General features: G+C 40.6%; 1 protein-coding gene across 3 annotated transcripts in view; it reads left to right on the plus strand.

Annotated features, from left to right (window-relative positions):
• The window catches only part of ERBIN (erbb2 interacting protein), a 349377-nt gene extending 328323 nt beyond the window's left edge, over positions 1-21054 (plus strand). For all 3 annotated transcript variants that reach the window (XM_089653472.1, XM_089653471.1, XM_089653473.1), the window contains 5 exons: positions 9991-10104; positions 10347-10436; positions 12034-12126; positions 12349-12423; positions 15868-21054. In XM_089653472.1, the coding sequence (XP_089509598.1) occupies positions 9991-10104; positions 10347-10436; positions 12034-12126; positions 12349-12423; positions 15868-15975 (480 nt within the window). In that variant the 3' untranslated portion in view covers positions 15976-21054. The remainder of the gene's footprint in view (positions 1-9990; positions 10105-10346; positions 10437-12033; positions 12127-12348; positions 12424-15867) is intronic.
• The last annotated feature ends 579 nt before the right edge of the window (positions 21055-21633 follow it).

Raw genomic sequence — 21633 nt, forward strand, 5'->3', positions numbered from 1 at the left:
TCCACAGATTTTCAATGGGGTTTAAGTCTGGGCTCTAAATAGGCAATGCAAGGACATTCACCTTTTTCTCCCTCAACCACTATGAGGTCATTTTTGCTGTGTGCTTTGGGTCATTGTCATGTTGGAAGGTAATCCTTCTTCCCATTGACAACTTTCTGGTAGAGGGCAGCAGATTTTCCTCCAGAATTTGACAGTATTTTGCCCCATCCATTTTCCTTCTGTCCTGACAAGTGCTCCATTCGCTACTGCAGAGAACACCCCGCCTTCCCCATAACAGGATATTACCACCTCAATCCTTTACTGTAGGAATGGTGTTATTTGGATGGTGAGCTGGATTGGATTTCCACCAGAAATATAGTTTGGTGTTGAGGCCAAATTATTAAATTTTAGTCTCATCTGACCATAATACCTTTTTTCATGTGGCCTCAGAATCTTCAAGGTGTGTTATGCCAAAGCTCAGTCATGACTGCATGTGGCCTTTCTTGAGGAGTGGCTTTTTCTTGCATCCTTCCCATACAAGCCACATTTGTGGACAATTTGTGATGATGTTGTCACATGCACACAATGACCACTCTTATGTCATAAACCCCTGCAACTGCTTCAGAGTTACTGTAGGCCTCTTGGTATCCTCTCTGATCAGTTTCCTCCTGGATTTTCATCCAGTTTGGAGTGACGTCCTGATCCAGGGAGGGTCTGTGTTGTACTTAAAGCAAAACTAAAGGCTTACATTTTTTTTTCTAAAAATAACAAACATGCCTATACTTGCCTGCTGTGTGCAGGGGTTTTGCACAGAGCATCCCGGATCCTCCTCTTCTCGGGTCCCCTGCAGGCTCTCCTGGCCCCTCCATCCTGTCGGGTGCTCCCACAGCAAGCAGCAGCTTGCTATGGGGGTGTCCGCTGCTCCGTGTGTCCTTTCACACACGGAGCCGTGGCTCAGCCCCGCCCCCTCTCTTTTCTCATTGGTTCATTTGCTGTGATCTCATTGGCTCACTGGCTGTGATTGACAGCAGTGGGAGCCAATGGCTCCTGTTGCTGTCTCAGCCAGTAAGGAGAGGGAGTCCCAGGACTGCTGAAGGTATATTATTTTTCATGCATAAAAATTAATACATGAAAGTAAAAAACCTTGAGCCTTTACAACCACTTTAATAAAAGACTTCTTAATAATAGACTTCACTGTGCTTCTAGGCATTGATAAAGTCTTTGAATTTTTTTTCAATCTATCTGCTGACTTGAGCCTGTCCACAACTTTATCCCAGAGATCTTTTGATAGTGCCTTGTCCACCCATACAGTCAGGTCCATAAATATTGGGACATCGACACAATTCTAACATTTTTGGCTCTATACACCACCACAATGGATATGAAATGAACAAGATGTGCTTTAACTGAAGACTGTCAGCTTTAATTTGAGGGTATTTACATCCAAATCAGGTGAACGGTGTAGGAATTACAATAGTTTGCATATGTGCCTCCCACTTGTTAAGGGACCAAAAGTAATGGGACAGAATAATCATAAATCAAACTTTCACTTTTTAATACTTGGTTGCAAATCCTTTGCAGTCAATTACAGCCTGAAGTCTGGAACGCATAGACATCACCAGACGCTGGGTTTCATCCCTGGTGATGCTCTGCCAGGCCTCTACTGCAACTGTCTTCAGTTCCTGCTTGTTCTTGGGGCATTTTCCCTTCAGTTTTTTGTCTTCAGCAAGTGAAATGTATGCTCAATCGGATTCAGGTCAGGTGATTGACTTGGCCATTGCATAACATTACACTTCTTTCCCTTAAAAAACTCTTTGGTTGCTTTTGCAGTATGCTTTGGGTCATTGTCCATCTGCACTGTGAAGCGGCGTCCAATGAGTTGTGAAGCATTTGGCTGAATATGAGCAGATAATATTGCCCGAAACACTTCAGAATTCATCCTGCTGCTTTTGTCAGCAGTCACATCATCAATAAATACAAGAGAACCAGTTCCATTGGCAGCCATACATGCCCACGCCATGACACTACCACCACCATGCTTCACTGATGAGGTGGTATGCTTAGGATCATGAGCAGTTCCTTTCCTTCTCCATACTCTTCTCTTCCCATCACTCTGGTACAAGTTGATCTTGGTCTCATCTGTCCATAGGATGTTGTTCCAGAACTGTGAAGGCTTTTTTAGATGTCATTTGGCAAACTCTAATCTGGCCTTCCTGTTTTTGAGGCTCACCAATGGTTTACATCTTGTGGTGAACCCTCTGTATTCACTCCGGTGAAGACTTCTCTTGATTGTTGACTTTGACACACATACACCTACCTCCTGGAGAGTGTTCTTGATCTGGCCAACTGTTGTGAAGGGTGTTTTCTTCACCAGGGAAAGAATTCTTCGGTCATCCACCACAGTTGTTTTCCGTGGTCTTCCGGGTCTTTTGGTGTTGCTGAGCTCACTGGTGCGTTCCTTCTTTTTAAGAATGTTCCAAACAGTTGTTTTGGCCACGCCTAATGTTTTTGCTATCTCTCTGATGGGTTTGTTTAGTTTTTTCAGCCTAATGATGGCTTGCTTCACTGATAGTGACAGCTCTTTGGATCTCATCTTGAGAGTTGACAGCAACAGATTCCAAATGCAAATAGCACACTTGAAATGAACTCTGGACCTTTTATCTGCTCATTGTAATTGGGATAATAAGGGAATAACACACCGGGCCATTGAAAAAACTGAGAAGCCAATTGTCCCATTACTTTTGGTCCCTTAACAACTGGGAGGCACATATGCAAACTGTTGTAATTCCTACACCATTCACCTGATTTGGACGTAAATACCCTCAAATTAAAGCTGACATTCTGCAGGTAAAGCACATCCTAATTTAATTTCAAATCCATTGTGGCGGTGTATAGAGCCAAAAATGTTAGAATTGTGTCAATGTCCCAATATTTATGGACCTGACTGTAGTTGATTGCTTCAGTTGTACTACCAAGGACTAAAATGCTCCAGGAAAGCTCTTTTCATGCTGAGCTAATCCAAATTACCTCAGCTGATCACAGTTAAAAGTCAAATGGCTTTGTGTGCCATTGAGAAGGTGATTAGCTACACCCAATTGAATTTACAAGTCATTTTTAGGAGGAGGGTGAAACTTTTTCCAACTCTGATTCTGTTTTTAACTTTTTTTTACTGACATGTTGGTGTTCACTCACTTGGATGTAAATACAGCTTAATAAAACAAAAACTGTGTCTGTCTTCATTTCAGACTGCAAAGCAACAACATGTAATTATTTTAAAGGGAGTGATTCTTTTCTATACCCACTGTATATATATAAAAATTCTAAATCCCTTTATTCCTTATTTATAAGTGCAACACATTCTGTTCTCAGCTGCGTAAGGAACTTAGAGAGCTAGGGGAAGATAAACAACAGGACACTGATCCTCCCAATGGGGGCGGGGGGGGGCATGTCAGCACAAGTCTGATCATTGAAGGAGAGCATGCTGATTTCCCAGCATAGCTAAACAACTGACCATGGTCTGTTCTGCTTAGTGTGGTCAGTTTTTAACTGAAAGGAACACTAGGGACTTCACACAAAGCAAGCAAAACAATGCAGGATACTTTTTCATACAAGTAGATTGTACAGCGGACACCCGTCAGGAATATGAACTGTTGGGTTTACATATTCTTTAACACAGTAGGCTTGCTTTTCTCAGGTCCCCATTTAGTTTTGTAAAATAATAGAGCTGTTATTTGTCAACTTTCTGTTGCATGCTAAGTTGTCCAGCAAATGTTGCAGTTAAAGGGTTGGAGAAAACCCATATTACAAAACTGTTGAAAAAACGAAAGAACTGTAGAAGTACTTGCTGTAACTGTTTTAGAAGTAACTGGAGATGAGTGTTAATTTGCCTTCCATTTAAAACTACCTGCCCCTCCAGGAATAGCTATATCTATTTGGATTGCTCCTGAGACATTTTACCCTCTCCATGCTAAATAGAAGAAATGGAAGAACCCCTCCCCTGCTGAAACCTGCAGCTGTGTGATTACCTGAACAGTGGCTGTATCTGATAGCATGTAGTAACTGTTCAGCTGTTCATTTTCCAAGCAATGTTTGATTAGCAGGGTGGTGCCGACATGGCCACTCAACTCAAATGTCCTCCAGTTTCAAGCCAATTTCCAGCTGTTTAGGGCCAGCTTAAGACTACTCTGATCAGTGCATTTTCACTGCTGAACAAACAGTGTTGTCACCCTGGTAAAATAACTGATCTATTGACAGGATCAGTGGGTAATAAAATTATGCTTGGGGGTGGGAAGGGGCTCAGAACTAAATGCTATTGACAGACTGCCACATAAATGTAATTTTTGATTTTGCACTTAGTTACACTTTTGAAAGTTGACAAATGAACCTTGCATAGTAATAGACCTTGCTGGCTATCATCAAAAGGGCTGCCGGAGTGCTCTGGAGCTTCAAATCCTTGTATGTAGCTTGTGATCTTTAAGAAATTGAAGGTATCACATGCTAATACAAGTCTACCCAAGCTTTATCTTCTGAAAAGTCAAGATTTGCACATGATTTCCTGGTGTTAAGTGCTACCCCACTTAGATAAAAGGCAGCCACCACTATATCAGGTTGGTTTAACAACATCACTCATCACTTCAAGTGATGATGAGAGTCATTCAAAGAAGCCGAGGGACATGAACTTTCACAAGCATCAATTTAAAAAAAAAAAGGGCACCAGAAACAAATTTTTAGGAGCACTGATAAACTGTGCCCTTGGGATTTGTACTGAGATCCCCCATCACTTTCAAGAAGAAATTAAAGCTGTGTGCCTTTCACCTTCATCCTTCCCAAAACTGAGGGGGAGGAAGGAGCCCTTAATTAGTTCCTGTGACTTTCCTGCAGGGTGAAAATTTTTTGTGTGTTGCCAGGTACTATGTTAGCTCACATACACTTTTCAGGTGGAGACGAGCAATGGTAGGTTACATCTCAATAGCCAAATGGATCTCTATTCAGATAGCTAGGAAGCATGCACATTAGCTGACAATACATGAACAGTTAGACATCACTTGTTGTTACTTTAGTTACCAGAAATCTATAAAGTACCCTCATCTTGGCATTGACCAAAGTAGCTTGTCTCAACCTCTTCATCTTGGAGAACCCCTTAAAATAATTTATAAGTCTTGGGGAACCCCTGCTAAATAGTATTATACTTAGACAGTACAAAATATGGTGTCCTGTAACAGAGTAGAAATGAGCCCAAACATTTTTATTTAATGGAATATTCTCCACCTTGCGTTGGTGGTCTTGGTGGCACATCAATCTGCTCACTGCACGAGGAAGCCTGGTCTAAAGTAATTGATGCAAAAAACAGAGAGTAATATAGATAATGCAAATACTGTGGCTGAAAACCATAAAACTTGATGGTTAATCTCACACAACAAATAAAGGCTACAGTAGAAGACTGGGTTATAGGATTTTTAGACATGGTGACTCCTAGGATTTTCCAGTCCTGCCATTGAGCTTCTAAGCAAATAATGGTCACAGGCACATCATCTGAAGCTGCATCTAGTGGAAGAGTACATTTCGGAAGCTTGAATTCTTCCATGAGAGGTCTTGGATAGAATGATACAGGATATTTCACTATTTATCTGCTCATTGGTAAAGTAAAAGTTGCATTGATTAAGCATAACCTACTTGCTTCTAATACTAAAATGGAACTAAAATCCTCTGCTTGTGCATGCAGTGAGTTGTCATCTCTTGTGCTTTATGTGTTTACCTCTGCTGTCTGCTCCATTTGGACTTAAGCTGGCTATACAAGATTCTTTTTTTTTTTTGATCAACCAGCTGGTTGAACAGAAAAAAAAAATGAGCTAATCCCCATCCACACATTCAAGGTGGATGGAGGAATCTTTCCATCTATGCTATTGTATTCTGACAGGGGGAAGCCGTACCCACTATCAGAATATAATGATCAGTGTTGCTGGCTATAGCTGGTGGTACTGGTCATTCGGGAGAGAACAGTCAGATCGACTTGTGTACAACCAGCCTGCCTAGGCATGTATCAAATTTCGATCCATGTATGGCCAGCTTTTAGGCTGCGTCAGATTAAGACTAGTCATACACATATAGATTTCCATGAGATTCCTCCATCCACAATAAATAGCATGGATGAAGGAATCTTTCCAACCGGCTATTGTATTTTCACAGCTGGCATCCAAGGCTGTCAAAATACCCAAACAGTGACCGCAGCTTGTTGGGTGCAGTCACTGTTCAGCCTACAACTTTCCACTTGGCTTCTTTAACAAAAGTCAATTGAAAAATCAACTCAGGGGTGCTGACAGGGCAAACCCTCCATTCACCACTGGACCTCCCCACCCCCACCCCTCCCTGAAATCCACTGAAATTCAAGGTGTGTATGGCAACCTTTAGACTCCGTCATACCAACCCCCAATAAGACAATCAAAATGGTGGCTATAGCCAACATCACTCCCCAACCCCAATAGCAGTGAACACAAACACTCAGCTAAGCTGAGTGTTAAAGGACAAGTTCACTTTTTAAAACAAAAAATACTAAATGCCCATTTTTTTGCAGGTAAAAAAAAATGTGCATTCAATATTTTTTTGTAAAGCATTGCACCAGCGATCCTGTCTGCTTGAACCTCATACGGGCAGACAGTTTTACACGGACAGGAAGACTGAATGAACTACCACAGTGCTCAACAGTGCTGTAATAGTTCATTGAGAACTACAAGCAGACATCCGCAAAGGGTGTCGATACTTGCAGTTCATTCATTCCCAGAACTCTGTGAATGAATAAAGTGGCCATGTTGGTGGAGCACCGCATGGCTGCTCTGTGTTTAAAAAGTGACCGCTAGTACAGGGAACTTCTTCCCCTACTGCCGTCACAGGGAGAGAGGGCAGCGGGCAGTGGCTGCAGCAATGGGAACTTTACATGTTCCACCGTAAATCGGGGTGGAACATGTAACATGTTCCCAAAGGTGAATTTATCCTTTATTGTGTGCAGTGCAATGTGTCGGTGGGGCTGAAGAGCAGAGTTGGATCATATCTATGTGACCTCCTGCCCTTTCAAGTCTTCGGGGAGCTTCACTCTACTACTTTCATTATTTAGTCTGGTTGCTGCTAGTGCAAAGTGCAGTAATTGGGTTATAGGGTAAAGCAGGCATATGACCTATAAAAGCTTATTGATTATTTTTTCTAAATCCTATGACCATAATGACTTGAATCTGGTAGTTTTGGGTTACTGCACTTTACACTGCCTTATGAAGTAAACTGCTACCATATTAACATATGTTAACACAATGCACTTTGCACTACCTTGGTCATTACCTTAGGGCTCAGTTCATACTACTGCAATGCAACTTTGTTTCAATTTACAGTGTGACTTTGTATATTCTATGGGGCCCGGCCGCAGTGCAAATTGCACCAAAGGAGCACAGGAACCTTTTCCAAAATCGCTTCATGCTGAGTCCCATTGATCAGAATGGAAACTATTGAAAACAATGAGATTTTCCTTGTCATTCAATTCTGTGCGACTCAAGTCATCTCAGAAGTTGCACTAGTGTGAACCGGGACTAACTGTTACTTTATAAATCCAGCCATTACAGAATGCTACAGATAAACATATTTAAACATTTTTTCTATAATTCTTATATTTGATGATAACCCGTAAAATGTGCAAGTTTGTAGTCATTGCAAAAAACAGCTGCACCTGTGTAAACCTCCTAATTTTAGTTACCATACAGTAGCAGAGCTGTTGTCAATGGACAGTGAACTGGCTCATCTTGTCAGCAGCATCAGTATTCCATAATTATGCAGGATAAATCCTATTTAATGACCTCTCATACTGAAAAATGTAGTTACCTGATTTCCATATTGGATTCAGTGTTTCCATTGACTTTTAACATGTATGCAGATCAGATGTTCAGAATTCACCTGCTGCATGCTTGATCTACAGTAGATCAGTGATTCAAAGTATTGAAGTTCAAAAAAGCAGCCAGGAATTTAGCATTTCTCTCATTATAGTGAACCTTTATAGAGGCAATCCATGCAACAAGTGGCATTCAGTTATAGTTGGGCTCTGATTTCTTTCAGAACTCCAAACCAAGGTCTCCCCACCATAGTTTCTGGCTTAGTTCCTGCTCTCTTGGTAGTCTCATTCCTTCTGCTGTAGGATGGCCTGTAGCATATCCTGAAGCATAGAGATCTTACTAGTCCCTGAAAAATATCAGGAACTGATTTATGCCACTTGCGTCTACAAAACTGATATAAGTTTTGGGTAAGCTACACATTTTAATTGCTGTTTATTTGTAATGGAAATATGTGCATTCCTAATTGTTAGGCTTTTTAAGGAACTCGCTTATCAGTCCATACAGTTTACCTAATATTTATTTCTGATTCTGATTGTCTAATCTGTTTAACATCTAATCAATAATGATTATAATCAATTTCAGCATAATAACATAAATAAAATGTAATTTATTTTTTTTTTTTAAGTTCTCACCAAAACTTTTTTTTATTTTTTAGTTTTGGTTAGAGTGAGTACAGATTACAAGCTCTTTAAAGTACTTATTGCGTTTGTTTCACCTCCTGTTGTGCCATTGGAACAACGCTTCACTATCCAAAACTAAAAAAGGGTTTGCTATGGAGTTTAATTTTTAAGGACAACAAAAGGTACCAACCTTCAGCTCATGAGCGACATTTAAACATGAACCATGATAGTGAGTGAAAGCTCATTTACGCAGGTGTTACTTTTTTGTTTTTGACATGATAGCCAATGAAAAAAGTGCTAAGACAGGAAATCTTTGCAGCGTAATTCCCTAAAGTGGCATCAAGATTGGAGGAGTTTTCAGCTATAGCTCGTCTTACACTTTCTATCAATTCCCCAATGCATGCCAAGCAGCGTAGATGGGCGAATTCTATTCTGACGGCTGGCACCCGTGGCTGTCAGTACCTGAACAGTGACTGCAGCTGATTGGCAGTTTTCAGCCCGTCTCCTTCTGTTTTTAAATTGAACTGAATTGGATGGAGTAGTGCTGGACAAAATCAGCTTCACATAGCCTAGCTTGGGGGTCAGCAACCAGTAGATCGCAGCCAGGTGACTAGTAGATTGCGATCTGAGCTTGCTGATCGCCATCCCAAAGCATCAAACCGAGTACAATGCAGAGAGACTACTTGTAAAGTTGGAGCTGTAGTAGGGAACACGAGCCGCATAGGCCGATGCCTCCTATGTAGTGCTGGCTCCTGTTCCATGCAGAGTGATACCAACTGCACTACACCTCTTATATCAGCTAGAGGTTCCCAAAGTGGTGCCAGCAGCACGAAAGAAGAGATCTTTAGGTCAGTGTGATGCAATACATTGGGCATAATAGTATAGGGCTGCTTTCACATTGATGCGCTGCAGTTTATCCACACCGCGGGTGCAGTGCAGTGTACCTGCAGCTTTTCTGCGGGTTAGCTGTGCTTAGCCATAGACTTCTATTATATCCTGCTGGTTTGACGCACTTTCTGAAAGCGCACCAAAGCTTCTGGAGTTTTGGTGTACTTTCAGAAAGTGCACCCTACCTGCAGGATATAATAGAAGTCTATGGAAAAGTGCAGCTAACCCAGGAAAGTCACAGATGCACCGTGCTGCACCCGCGGTGCAGGTAAACCACAGCACATTAGTGTGAAAGTAGCCTTATAGGGGGCTCAGAACAGTAAGGGTTAATTCGCATTGTCAGTTTGGGGGGTAGCTGCTTGCAGGAGATGTACGCTCTGTCATGGTTGGTGGGTGTAGCACCTGCCAAGCATGACCTATTCAAGTGAATGAGGCTGCTCTGCAAGTGCCCTGCAAGATGATGCAGTGCAGCAAATGAGGAGCTAAAGCAGGCAGTGTTGTGTATTTCAGAGGAGACCTTAGAGACATTGTTAGGCAACATCAGGGATGTGAAGGCCATGTGTTGCTCACGAGCTGTTGGTTAGGGACCCCATATACAGTGTTATGTATGTAATATTTTTTCTATTCACTGACAGCACCCGACCACCGGCAGCACAGGAGAGCCTGCACAGGATGATGTGTTTGGGCCCGGACAGCAAAATTATGCCACCTTGCTTCACAAAGAGAATTCTACTGATGGTGCAAAAAAGGTAACCACAAATGTATGCCTAAAACATTGTAGGCTGCTTCAAATGCATTATTTCTTTAGTTTTATTTCTCCTTGTGTCACGGCACAGGGAATAGTACTCCGCATGTAAAATGACAAGCCTTAGGGAAAACATACCAGGGTTGGATACAGAGCTGTTAAGATGATAGAGCTGTATTGCAGAGCCACGAGACAGTTTATTAGTCACTACTTTGATGTGTTTGAAATTGTAAACTTGATTTGCAGATGCATATGAGCAATGGACAAATGTGCCCACCATCAAGAACTCAGAGCAACTTTAGCCAGCTCCATCATCACTCTGCCCAGCCATCAATGGTAAGATCTCCACTCCATTGAAGCTGCCAACAACCTCCTTATTTTCTCTCAGTGTGAGCCCTTTATATTGTTGAGCTCTAAATAGTTTATTTCTGAAAACAAATTGCAAAATTATAATGTACATTTTTCCTGCTCAGTACAAAAATTACCCAGCTCTCAATCCAGCTAGTCGGCACAAAAACAAATAATTTGCAAATATGTGTAAAGTCATGCTGCTGCATCAATGTATCTCTCTCATTTCTTTCTTTCTTGTGTGTGTGTGTGTATATACATACACACACTATATTGCCAAAAGTATTGGGACATCCCTCCAAATCATTGGATTCAGGTGTTCCAATCACCTCCATGGCCACAGGTATATAAAATCAAACACCTAGGCATGCAGACTGCTTCTACAAACATTGGTGAAAGAATGGGTCGCTCTCAGGAGCTCAGTGAATTTTAGCGTGGTACTGTGATAGGTTGTCACTTGTGCAATAAGTCCATCTGTGACATTTCCTGGCTACTAAATATTCCACGGTCACCTGTTAGTGGTATTATAACAAAGTGGAAGGAATTGGGAACAACAGCAACTCAGCCACAAAGTGGTAGGCCATGGAACATGACAGAGCAGGGTCAGCGCATGCTGAAGCGCAAAGTGCACAGAAGTCCGAACTGTCTGCAGAGTCAATAACTAAAGACCTCCAAACTTTATGTGGCCTTCAGATTAGCACAACAACAGTGTGTAGAGACCTTCATGGAATTGCTTCCATGGCTGAGCAGCTGCATCCAAGTCCTACATCCCCAAGTGCATAGTTACATAGTTAGTCTGGCTGAAAAAAGACAAAAGTCCATCCAGTTCAATGCAAAGTGTCGGATGCAGTGGTGTAAAGCACGCCGACATTGGACTCTAGAGCAGTGGAGATGTGTTCTCTGGAGTGATGAATCACGCTTCTCTGTCTGGCAATCTGATGGACATGTCTGGGTTTGGCAGTTGCCAGGAGAACGGTACTTGCCTGACTGCATTGTGCCAAGTGTAAAGTTTGGTGGAGGGGGGATTATGGTGTGAGGTAGTTTTTCAGGGGTTGGGCTTGGCCCCTTAGTTCCAGTGAAGGGAACTGTTAAGGCATCAGCATACCAAGACAATTTCATGCTCCCAACTTTGTGGGAACAGTTTGGGGATGGCCCCTTCCTTTCATCAGTTTACTTTAGATGTTAAAAGGCTGGGAGGCTGCTGAATCCCTGGGATGTTGAGCTGTTAAGAGAACAAATTCAGTTCTGCTGTGAACTTTAAAGATGAATTGCTTCACAGGGACTGCAGCTACTGGCATCAGGTCTGGTCAGAAAATGCAGAGATGGCATTACTGATGGTTATGGGTAACAATACTACTTCTAATTCTATTCTAGTTTTAAAACCAGAAATTGCTGCTTCTAAAATACTGTTATTCAGGATCAGCTGGACTGGCCAAAGTTTGCAGGCATTACGTATAGATCTTTGCTAATATAAAGGCCACTAGAGGAGGCACCAGCTGGCCATCCCATGTGGCCTGGTATTATATTGGTTAGGTAGACTGCGAGAAGGTATGCCTCCAGTTACATGATTTTATTCACGTTTTAGGTACGGGTACGACTGGTGAAGGATCCTGAGCTGGGTTTTAGTATATCAGGAGGTGTTGGTGGGAGAGGAAATCCCTTCAGACCAGGAGATGATGTAAGTATTTTGTTCTGATATTTCTCTTGTCATGCAGATGGTGCCACCAGTATTTTGTAAATCCGTAGCCCCATTTAAAAATTTTTTTTTTTTTTTAATTTAAAAAAAATTTACAAAAAGGTAGTTAAATAATTATAATCTGTTACAGGAAACATTGAAGTCTGAAAATTAATCAGTTCACTGTCTTAGCCATTTTAATTAATGGTTCAATTTTTTTTGCAGGGCATATTTGTAACAAGAGTACAGCCTGAAGGACCAGCATCTAAACTTTTACAGCCTGGGGACAAAATAGTACAGGTAACTGTGAGCTACTTTTTGCACCACCATTTAACTTCCATGGGACACTCTACTGCAGTGGTTCTCAACCTGTGGGTCGTGACCCCTTTGGGGGTCGAACGACCCTTGCACAGGGGTCACCTAAGACCATCGGAAAACACATATTTCCGATGGTCTTAGGAACCGAGACACCGCTCCTCTATCCGTCTCTAGGCGAGTCTGCCCACATGCAGATACGCCCACATACGAGTACCCGGCGTGATGATATCATCACGCCAACCCCATCACATACACCCCGTACAAATACAGGTGTATGTGACAGGATTGGCACCATAATGTACTTATGTGGACCAGTCACACATGTGTAGAAAGCAGCTGCTGTGTTGAAAGCAGCTACTGTGTAGAAAGCAGCTACTGTGTTGAAAGCAGCAGTATTGGAGGTAAAACGACACTTCATGAATTATAATTACTGGGTAAATGTAAAATCGTGTACTGTAAAATCATCAACTTCAAAAAAAAAATCCTGCATATCAGATATTTACATTACGATTCATAATAGTAGCAAAATTACAGTTATGAAGTAGCAACGAAAATAATTTTATGGTTGGGGGTCACCACAACATGAGGAACTGTATTAAAGGGTCGCGGCATTAGGAAGGTTGAGAACCACTGCTCCACTGGAATCCTTGTAGTAGAGGAAAGCTAGAATGCCCTTCAACGTTAAGTTGCTATTTGCATTCATGTTGGAAGTTTTCCCTCACTTCCTGTCTAGGTGACCGTGTTGCCACCAAAACCAAAAATGAGGGACAATCTCTTTAGCTAGCAAGAAAAACCTGACTGGGGTTATAGCCTTTTAAAGGTCAGCAAAAGATCAGGACTATGAATTGCATATAGAAATGTGAGCATTCAGTGATTTTTTTTTAGGTTTTTTTTTTTTTGCAGTAAAATCATCTAAAATAACCACTTATTTAAACCCATTTCCATTTGCATTTTTTTAGTGAAACCATTTGCTTTAATTGTGAGCACGGTTGTAATAGAATTCTTACATGTGGTAGCACATAATGCTTGCTTAGCTCCCACCCACAATTTCACCCGTTTCCCTTGTAACATAATCTCATTTCAGGTCTTTGCTACAGAGATTTTAGAATGACATGTCACTTATATTCCCACATGGGACGGAAGAGGGCTAATTATTTGAAATGCAACTCTAAAATGGAGAGATGTTGGGATTTTATTTTAGCAAAGTATTAAAGGATAAGTTCACCTTTGGAACATGTTACTTGTTCCACCCATTTTTAGGGTGTAACATGTTCCCATAGCCGCAGCATTCTATGCATGAAGGTAAAAAAAATCCTACTGTGTACAGCAGCACCCTCAGCACTCCCTAAAACCTACCTGAGTCCCAGCTTGATCCAGCAATGTGCACAAGACCCTTGGTTCTCCCGTGTCTCTCCCTCCTCATTGTCTGATACAGCAGTGGTAATCATTGGCTCCTGCTACTGTCAATATCAGCCAGTGAGCCAATAAGGAGAAAGCAGGGCAAGGCCGAACCATGCTCCGTGTGTGAATGGACACAGAGAAGCGGCTTGGGAGCCCCCATAGTAAGCTTCTTGCTATGGGGGTAGAAGGGAGTGGCTTGGTGTGCCAGTAAGGGACCTGAGAAGAGGAGGATCAGGGCTCCTCTGTGCAAAACCATTGCACAGAGCAGGTAAGTATGATATGCTTTTTATTAAAAAAAAAGAAAAAAGGAACCTTTTAATATCACTTTAATCTGCTCTTCCTTTCACTGTCCAGTTACAGGCTGGCAGAAGAGAGAAATTGCTACAGTGTTCTTGTAATTGGTGTCGTCCACCTGGCTGTGCTGTGTGACAGAGTTGTGTAAAGCTCAGGACTAAATAGACAGAAATACAGATCCCTGGGCGTTTAAAACCGCCACCATATACACTGCTCAGCATAAATGAGTACGCCCCTTTTTGAAAAGCAAGATTTTAATCAATAGATCAATGAACACAAGAACAATTTCCACAATTTTGAGTTTTATAGAACATTTATTTAGCTCATTACATGAAAGTAAGGTTAATAATATAACCTAGATTACAAAATCTTCAGTTTTACTCAAATTAGTTGATGCAAAAATGAATACACCCCACAACAAAAACTACTACATCTAGTATTTTGTATGACCTCCATGATTTGTAAGGACTGCACCAAGTCTTCTTGGCATGGAATGAACAAGTTGGCGACATATTGAAACATCTATCTTTTTCCATTTTTCAAGAACGACCTGTTTTAGAGCCTGGATGCTGGATGGAGAGTGATGCTCAACGTGTCTCTTCAGAATTCCTCATAAATGTTTTTGATTGGGTTCAGATCAGGAGACATACTTGGCCACTGAATCACTTTCACCCTGTTCTTCTTCAGAAATGCAACAGTGGCCTTAGATGTGTGTTTTGGATCATTGTCATGTTGGAAAAGTGCACGACGGCCAAGGACACAGAGTCATGGTAGCATCTTCTCTTTCAATATAGAGTAGTACATGTGTGAATTCATGATACCATCAATGAAATGCAGCTCCCCGACACCAGCAGCACTCATGCAGCACCACAGAAGAATACTGCCACCACCATGTTTCATTGTAGGCACCATGCATTTTTCTTTGTACTCCTCACCTTTGCAATGCCATACAGTTTTGAAGCCCTCAGTTCCAAAAACATTTTTCTTGGTCTCATCACTCCTGTCAAGGTGTTACCTTCTGTGGTTGGCCTGCACGTCTCTGTGAGATGGTTGCAGTTCCATCTTTGCTAAATTTTTGTATTGGTTTTTTTACAGTATTCTGACTGATAAGTAAAGCATTGCTGATCTTCTTGTAGCCGTCACCTTTCTTGTGTAAAGAAATTATTTTCTTTTTCAGGACTTGTGACATTTTTTTTTCCATGTGGTGCCATTGCTGACAGCATGAAATGGGAAGGGGTTTTCTTTAATTAATGCTCTTTTATAACCAACTGGCTGCTGGGCACCTGCTTAATGAATAATTAGACTCACCTGCAGTTGAATTATTGTTAATTAGGATTTTGTTGTCTAAAATTTAGCTCTGCTCCTAAGACTTTCATTGGGGTGTATTCATTTTTGCAGCATGGTCTTGAATGAATTTATTAGGAAAAATACTTTTTTGTGTGTGCAAATTAACAAATGTTTGCAATCAATGGTCCGCATTTGTGGGAGTAATTTTGTAGTATAGTGTCCCATAGAAAATGTTGATTCTGAAAGGAAAGTAAAGGTTTTCTGAGCAATCTGTTGGGGTGTACTCATCTATGGTGAACAATGTATTTGTGTATTTAGCTTTTTGCCTGGAGTTCAGCTTTAAAACCAAAAAGTGAAGGCTTTGCTATAAATGAGAAAACGTTTAAACAATCGGTTGATTCTATTATTGCCTTGTGTATAACAATTTTTTTTTCTTTTTCTCAGGCAAATGGGTACAGTTTCCTGAATATTGACCACGGACAGGCGGTGTCTTTGCTAAAGAAGTTTCAGAGTGCCGTAGAGCTGATTGTTTTACGGGACGGAGCCGTGTAACACAAAGGACAATGAACTGAAAGCCAGCAAAGCGTCAAGAGACTAATTAGTATATTTTTCTATGTACATAAGAAAAAGCAACTTAGAAAAAACCCATGCACTTGTAATTTTGATAAACAAGAAAACCTATTTGTACAGAAATGTATTGTGAAAATGTGTGGTTTAGAGGAGTAAACCACTGCATATAAAGCAGCTGGGTCCCAAAGGCCTTGCTGCTCCGGTGTGAATGTTTGAGTAGTTTTGCCTACAAGAACAAACCTGTGTTGTTTTTGTACAGAATGTAGGTTTATTTTTGGACGATGTGTGTTACTAAACTCTGTAAGGTTAAAAAACATGAGCCTAAATTGTAGCGAGTAGGCGGAGGAGCGGGGGGCAGAACCGCCTCTACTGTAGCTATATGTAATGTAGCTATATGTATGCCTTTCTCTCTTCACACCTGGTATCACTTTTTATTTTATTTTTTTTTATACATTTTAAAATCCAAAACCACTTGTGTAGAGACAGACTGAACTATGTTGGCTTTGCTATGTGTACACAGTGTTGGTGAGTGATAAAGCAAAGTGGCACACTTTTCTTGGTTGGCTGGGTAATGTAGCCTCCTGTCCTATTCAGGGCCGTGTCTGATATAAGTGGTCTTCATTTAGAATATAGGGTCTCATTATTGGGATTTTTTTTAAATTTTAGGCACCAGTGGCATTTTTTTTTATTAAGAAGTGCTGTATCAAGGAATCTAGCTCTTCGACGTTTTTGAAGCACATTTTTTTTTTAATATTTTTTTTTTATAGTAACAAAGATTATTTTATGGGACATGTGTTTACATATTTTCTGAATCTGTTCTCTTGTAATTTAAGAGATGCTTTATGCTAGGCCTGGGCGGTACTACAAAACTCTTGGCAGATTAAGCCTAGGCATAGCAATCTATGTACATGGTGCCTGAGAGCGTTCTATTTTAAATTTATATTTCCAAAGTTAACGACCTTAATGGATCCTTCTTGAAATCCTCAGTTTTTTTTTTTCTTTCTGGATTGAGTTCCTCCACTGTCCCATACACTGAAGTGCCAAGTCTGTGATGGTGGTAGCTAGCTACCAGCAGCTTGATTGATGGTTTGAGAACCAAACCTGCCTGTGATTTCAACCACCACACAAGCTGATATGACACCTGTATCATTTCTTTATCACATGGGACAGAGTGGCCTCTTGCCTTGCTAAATGTCATAGTGATTGGTGCTAGGAAACCAAAGTACGTGTGTAAAGATGTGACAGAAGGATTAATGAGAATAGCTGCAGGGTTTAGGAAGGGTCCCATGGACCTGCTGGTTTTTCCTTAGTGGCAGCGATTGAAGGGCTCTTTCTACAGGGAACATTGAAATGTGAACTTCTACGAACTAGAGTCATTAAAGGCTATCTATAACTATATACTGTTTTAGTGATTTACCACGAGCTGCCTTTGTTCCTTGTTGATGTAAATATGGTTTTTTTCTTATTTTTATCTTTCACAAAGGAACATCATTCATGTCTATTTTTGTGTCTCTGGTGTAAATGGGTGGGGATTGCAGTGCTTCTTAATACATGGTTCATAAAGACCAGGGATAAGTGCCATAAATGACCAATAACTGTTTATTTTAGGGATGTTTTCTTTTTTTTTTTGATCATCAATTTTGACACTTTTAACATTGTGTTGCTTCAGATATGTGTGGGTCACGAATACAGCCCAGGGGTGTCTGTCTATTTTGTTGGTTAAATAAAGGCTATAATTTATTGATTGAGTAGCAGACACAAGCAATTACCAACGCTGATTGAGAAGTTTTAGCAAAGCAAGAGCAATATGTTTTATGTGTTCATGGCTAAGGGTCAGAGGTGATAATGCACTTGATTTTAAAAGTACTATGTTGTATGAATTCCCCTAATATAAGGCTTTACTGTAATGAAATAAACCATGACCTAGTGTACAAATCATCTCCTCTCAATGGAGTCAGCTACCTTCTGTACAAAACAATGCTTAGACTATCAGTTGACAAGCATCGAGTTATAGAACCAAGACACAAGTGGTTGCTTCTATCTGAACTACGTCGATCCTAATTAGACTGGGAAGGAACCAGCTCAGTGTCTTAAGATGGCTGTCTCCATTCTGAATAGGTAATGACACCTTTTTGTATACTCATTCTTATTGATTTTGTTATCTTTTCATAAGAATCAACTATTTTGGAATATAACCACAGAAATTTTGCTGTATTTTGTTACGATGTACATGTTGAATGTGTTTAAGCATGAGCAAATAGGAAATACAGACCTTCAAGATTTCGTAATATTTTTAAGCAATTGACTAAAAGAGGGGAACGTGTTTCGATTTTTTTATTTTACATGGCATAAACATTTCATACGGCGGAGAGTCTAGACTCCCTCATTATCATTTTAATATTCTTTTTTTTATTACAGTTCGGTATGTAATGGTTCACAGCTTATACCATTATACTTCACTGTGTGACAGCACAATTCATAACAATTTTAGGTGTAGTTGTAAATCCAAATGACTATGCATACAAGTATATTTAATGCCTTGTGGAAATACTGTATATTTGCAATAGACTGACAGACTAACAATACAGTTGACCGATGCGGTGGCTCTTTTTCAAATGGTGGCTGTGCTGTAGTGGTAGTGTCTTACATCTGAAATAGGTTTGTAGCACATTTTTCTGACCTGTCTGTGATTTATAAAATTGCCCATACAGAAAGGGAGAGTATCACATGACACAGGATTTTCTGGTGCAGTTATCTCCCTGTGTATAAGGTACAGGTATCACAGAAGAGCACATCAGGAGCAATATATAACATAGGGCACTTGTTGCACTGTGCCTAGGGTAATGGGGGGTAGCCTCCAGTCACCACATTTACAATTTGTATTTACCTTTTTCTTTTTCACGTTGTTAAGTCACTGAACTGAGGTGTCGGGTTGATGGCACTCTGGGGCTGTTTGAGAGACACTTTAACATGCAACTGTTCCCTGTCTTTTGTTTGGTCTGCTGCCTCAAATAGTGCATTCATGTTTTAGTTTGTGCAAAATGAAGCTTATAGCCAAAGGGGTGGAGCTGGTACAAAAGGGTGTCATTCTTGTGTGCCGAGAGCAGCCTGATATCGACGTTCAGCTATGCCCAGGAGACCCGAGTCACACAGGCAAGATTCCCTATGGCCTGGAAAATTTCACTCTGATCTCTTTATCCTCAGTGGCAGGACCTGAGTGAGGGCTTTTACAGACAAGTGCAAGAAAGGAGGGCTAGGCATTTTTTTTTTTTTTTTTATAGTGCCAGGCTCTCACGGCCATCTGCCATGCTGGAAATCTAGTTCTCTTATCAGAGATGTTTAGAGTTGGCTTTGCTTAACTTCAAACTAAACATGGTCTGCAATGTCTGCTTCCATTGATGTTGCAGTTCTATTTAACATCTTTCCAGCCAATGGAGTTGATTTACTAAAGGAAAATAGATTGTGCACTTTGCAAGTGCAGTTGCACTCATTTTCCCCAGGGCTAGTGACTGTGATGAAGTTCTACTGATTTCCATCACCCAATCGTGCAAGCAAAAATAGTTTTTTTTTTTTTTTTTTTTCCTTGCACCTGATTGGGTATTCTTTACAAAGTGAAACTTCACCACATTCACTAAGCTCTGGGGTAAATAAGCGCAACTACATTTGCAAAGTGTAGTCTATATTTGCCTTTAATAAATCGGCCCCAATGAGTTGCTAAAATAAATCATGCCATTTAAATCACTATCCCAGTACCTGTACATAGAGCCTGTGGGTAAGTCCTTTACTTCCTTTCCCCTGTCCCAGCTCAATAGCAATCCTAGATAGCAGCTGTGAAAAGTCAGACTGAAAATCAGTCTTTTGAAGGGAATGTCAATTCAGAGAGTTTGGTTGCAATGACATCGTCATTTTGTTTCTCCAATTACCTGGAACTATTTTTCTATTGGCTAAATAAAGAATTCTAGGCAACGAAGACAGGAATGATTAAGAGATTTTTTTCAGAGTTGCTATGTATGTATTTCTAGAGATTTGTGATATTCTAGCGGGAGTAATAAAGAATTTTCAGCAATCTCTAAGTATTGTTAGATGGGATAGGAAGAGTAATGGCATGACTACTTTTAGATGCAGGTTGACATACACTGCTACTTTTTTTATTTTATAAAAGAGCTTAATGGTTGTTTATTTACTGCATTAATGTGTAAAAGTCCATATACAGATGTGAACATTCACTATGTACAGGGAACTCGTCCAGCATGCACAAACAATAAATGTGTGCGCTGGGTGAAGGAAGAGCCTTCTGAAGATAAAATGGTAAGGACATCTTGGCCATTGTTATCTTCTGTTGTACCCAGTTCATCTTACAAATGTCATTTCACCCTTGTGGTTTACTGCTTCTTTTGATTATTGGTTAACATTATTTCCCAGGTATCAGAAGGATTCACGCACCTTATGGATATAAAGCAAAAGTTTTATGGAAAGATATTTTTTAACAAAATATGAACTGCATATTTAAATAGGCTCTCTTCTGGAGGAGCCAGAGGTATCATATAATGCACAGTGTGGTGTGTGTATGTGTGTGTGTACGGTTTAATACTGTAACTTTGTGTACAGTGTATTATGGGTAATCAGGCCTCGGGCCTCATTTGTATAAACCCCAACTATGCAGAGATGCTCGTTGTTGAACTATATATGCATCCAGTGCACATCACACACCATCATTGTCTTGTAATCTAAGGTCAACGAAATTCAACTGCAAATCTCACTATTTATTATGTAAATAGCCTGATCTGTTTTTTTGTTTTTTTTTTTCTGACTATGAATATGTACATACTTTTAAAGGCCTCCTATGGATTTGCAAAACATAGCAATAACGCAAAGACAAAACTCAAGCCCAGCTTTTGGTTAGGTATGCTGTGCGGTTTTATTTTTCATGAAATCTTTCTTGTCAACAGCAATGTAATGTTTTAATGATCAGCATTTATTCTACATTCCAATTTTTTGTATATAAGTAAATTGTTTCTCAAGTAACACATGAAAAATAGAGAATAAACTAATGCTCTTACAGATGGTTGTGCAGTTATTCTTTTTTTCAATGGTATGTGCTTTGCATTCTACCTAAAATCACATTGTTTATATTAGGAAATGTGTGTTTTGCATCTCATCCAATCAGCTTCTTCAGCTCATATGAGTGTCAGGAACATAACGCAGCGTTTATAGGTCACATTACCAGTTCCCGCCTGGCCTATAGCAGATTGACACCCAGGCAGGCCTTTTGTCACTCTAGGTGGACGTCATATGGTCATGCCATACATGAGTGCCCCCGAGGGGGCGCTCACCGCGGCAATAGGTGGTGAGTTGTGTCCCATGTACACATCCCATCACCGATCAGAGTAATCTGATCAGCTGTGTCCAGTCCGTGCACCCGGAATGGAGGAGCACATCTGAAGCCGCCAAACGGCCATTGGCCGGGCGGCTAATGGTTAAATACCAACAAAAGAAAGCTCTATCTGTCTCAAAAAATGGCTGCAACCTGTGATTGCAGGAAAGAAAATCACTTGGTCTATGGCCAGCTTTAGTCATTTTAAAGAGTAATTCAAAAGAGTGGTATTAATGTCATTATCAAGAAGAGGGTCAATCGGCCGT

This window comes from Staurois parvus, unplaced genomic scaffold, assembly GCF_062004578.1.
Source record: "Staurois parvus isolate SC_StPar_1 unplaced genomic scaffold, SC_StPar_1.0 ptg000714l, whole genome shotgun sequence".
NCBI classification, from domain to species: domain Eukaryota; kingdom Metazoa; phylum Chordata; class Amphibia; order Anura; family Ranidae; genus Staurois; species Staurois parvus.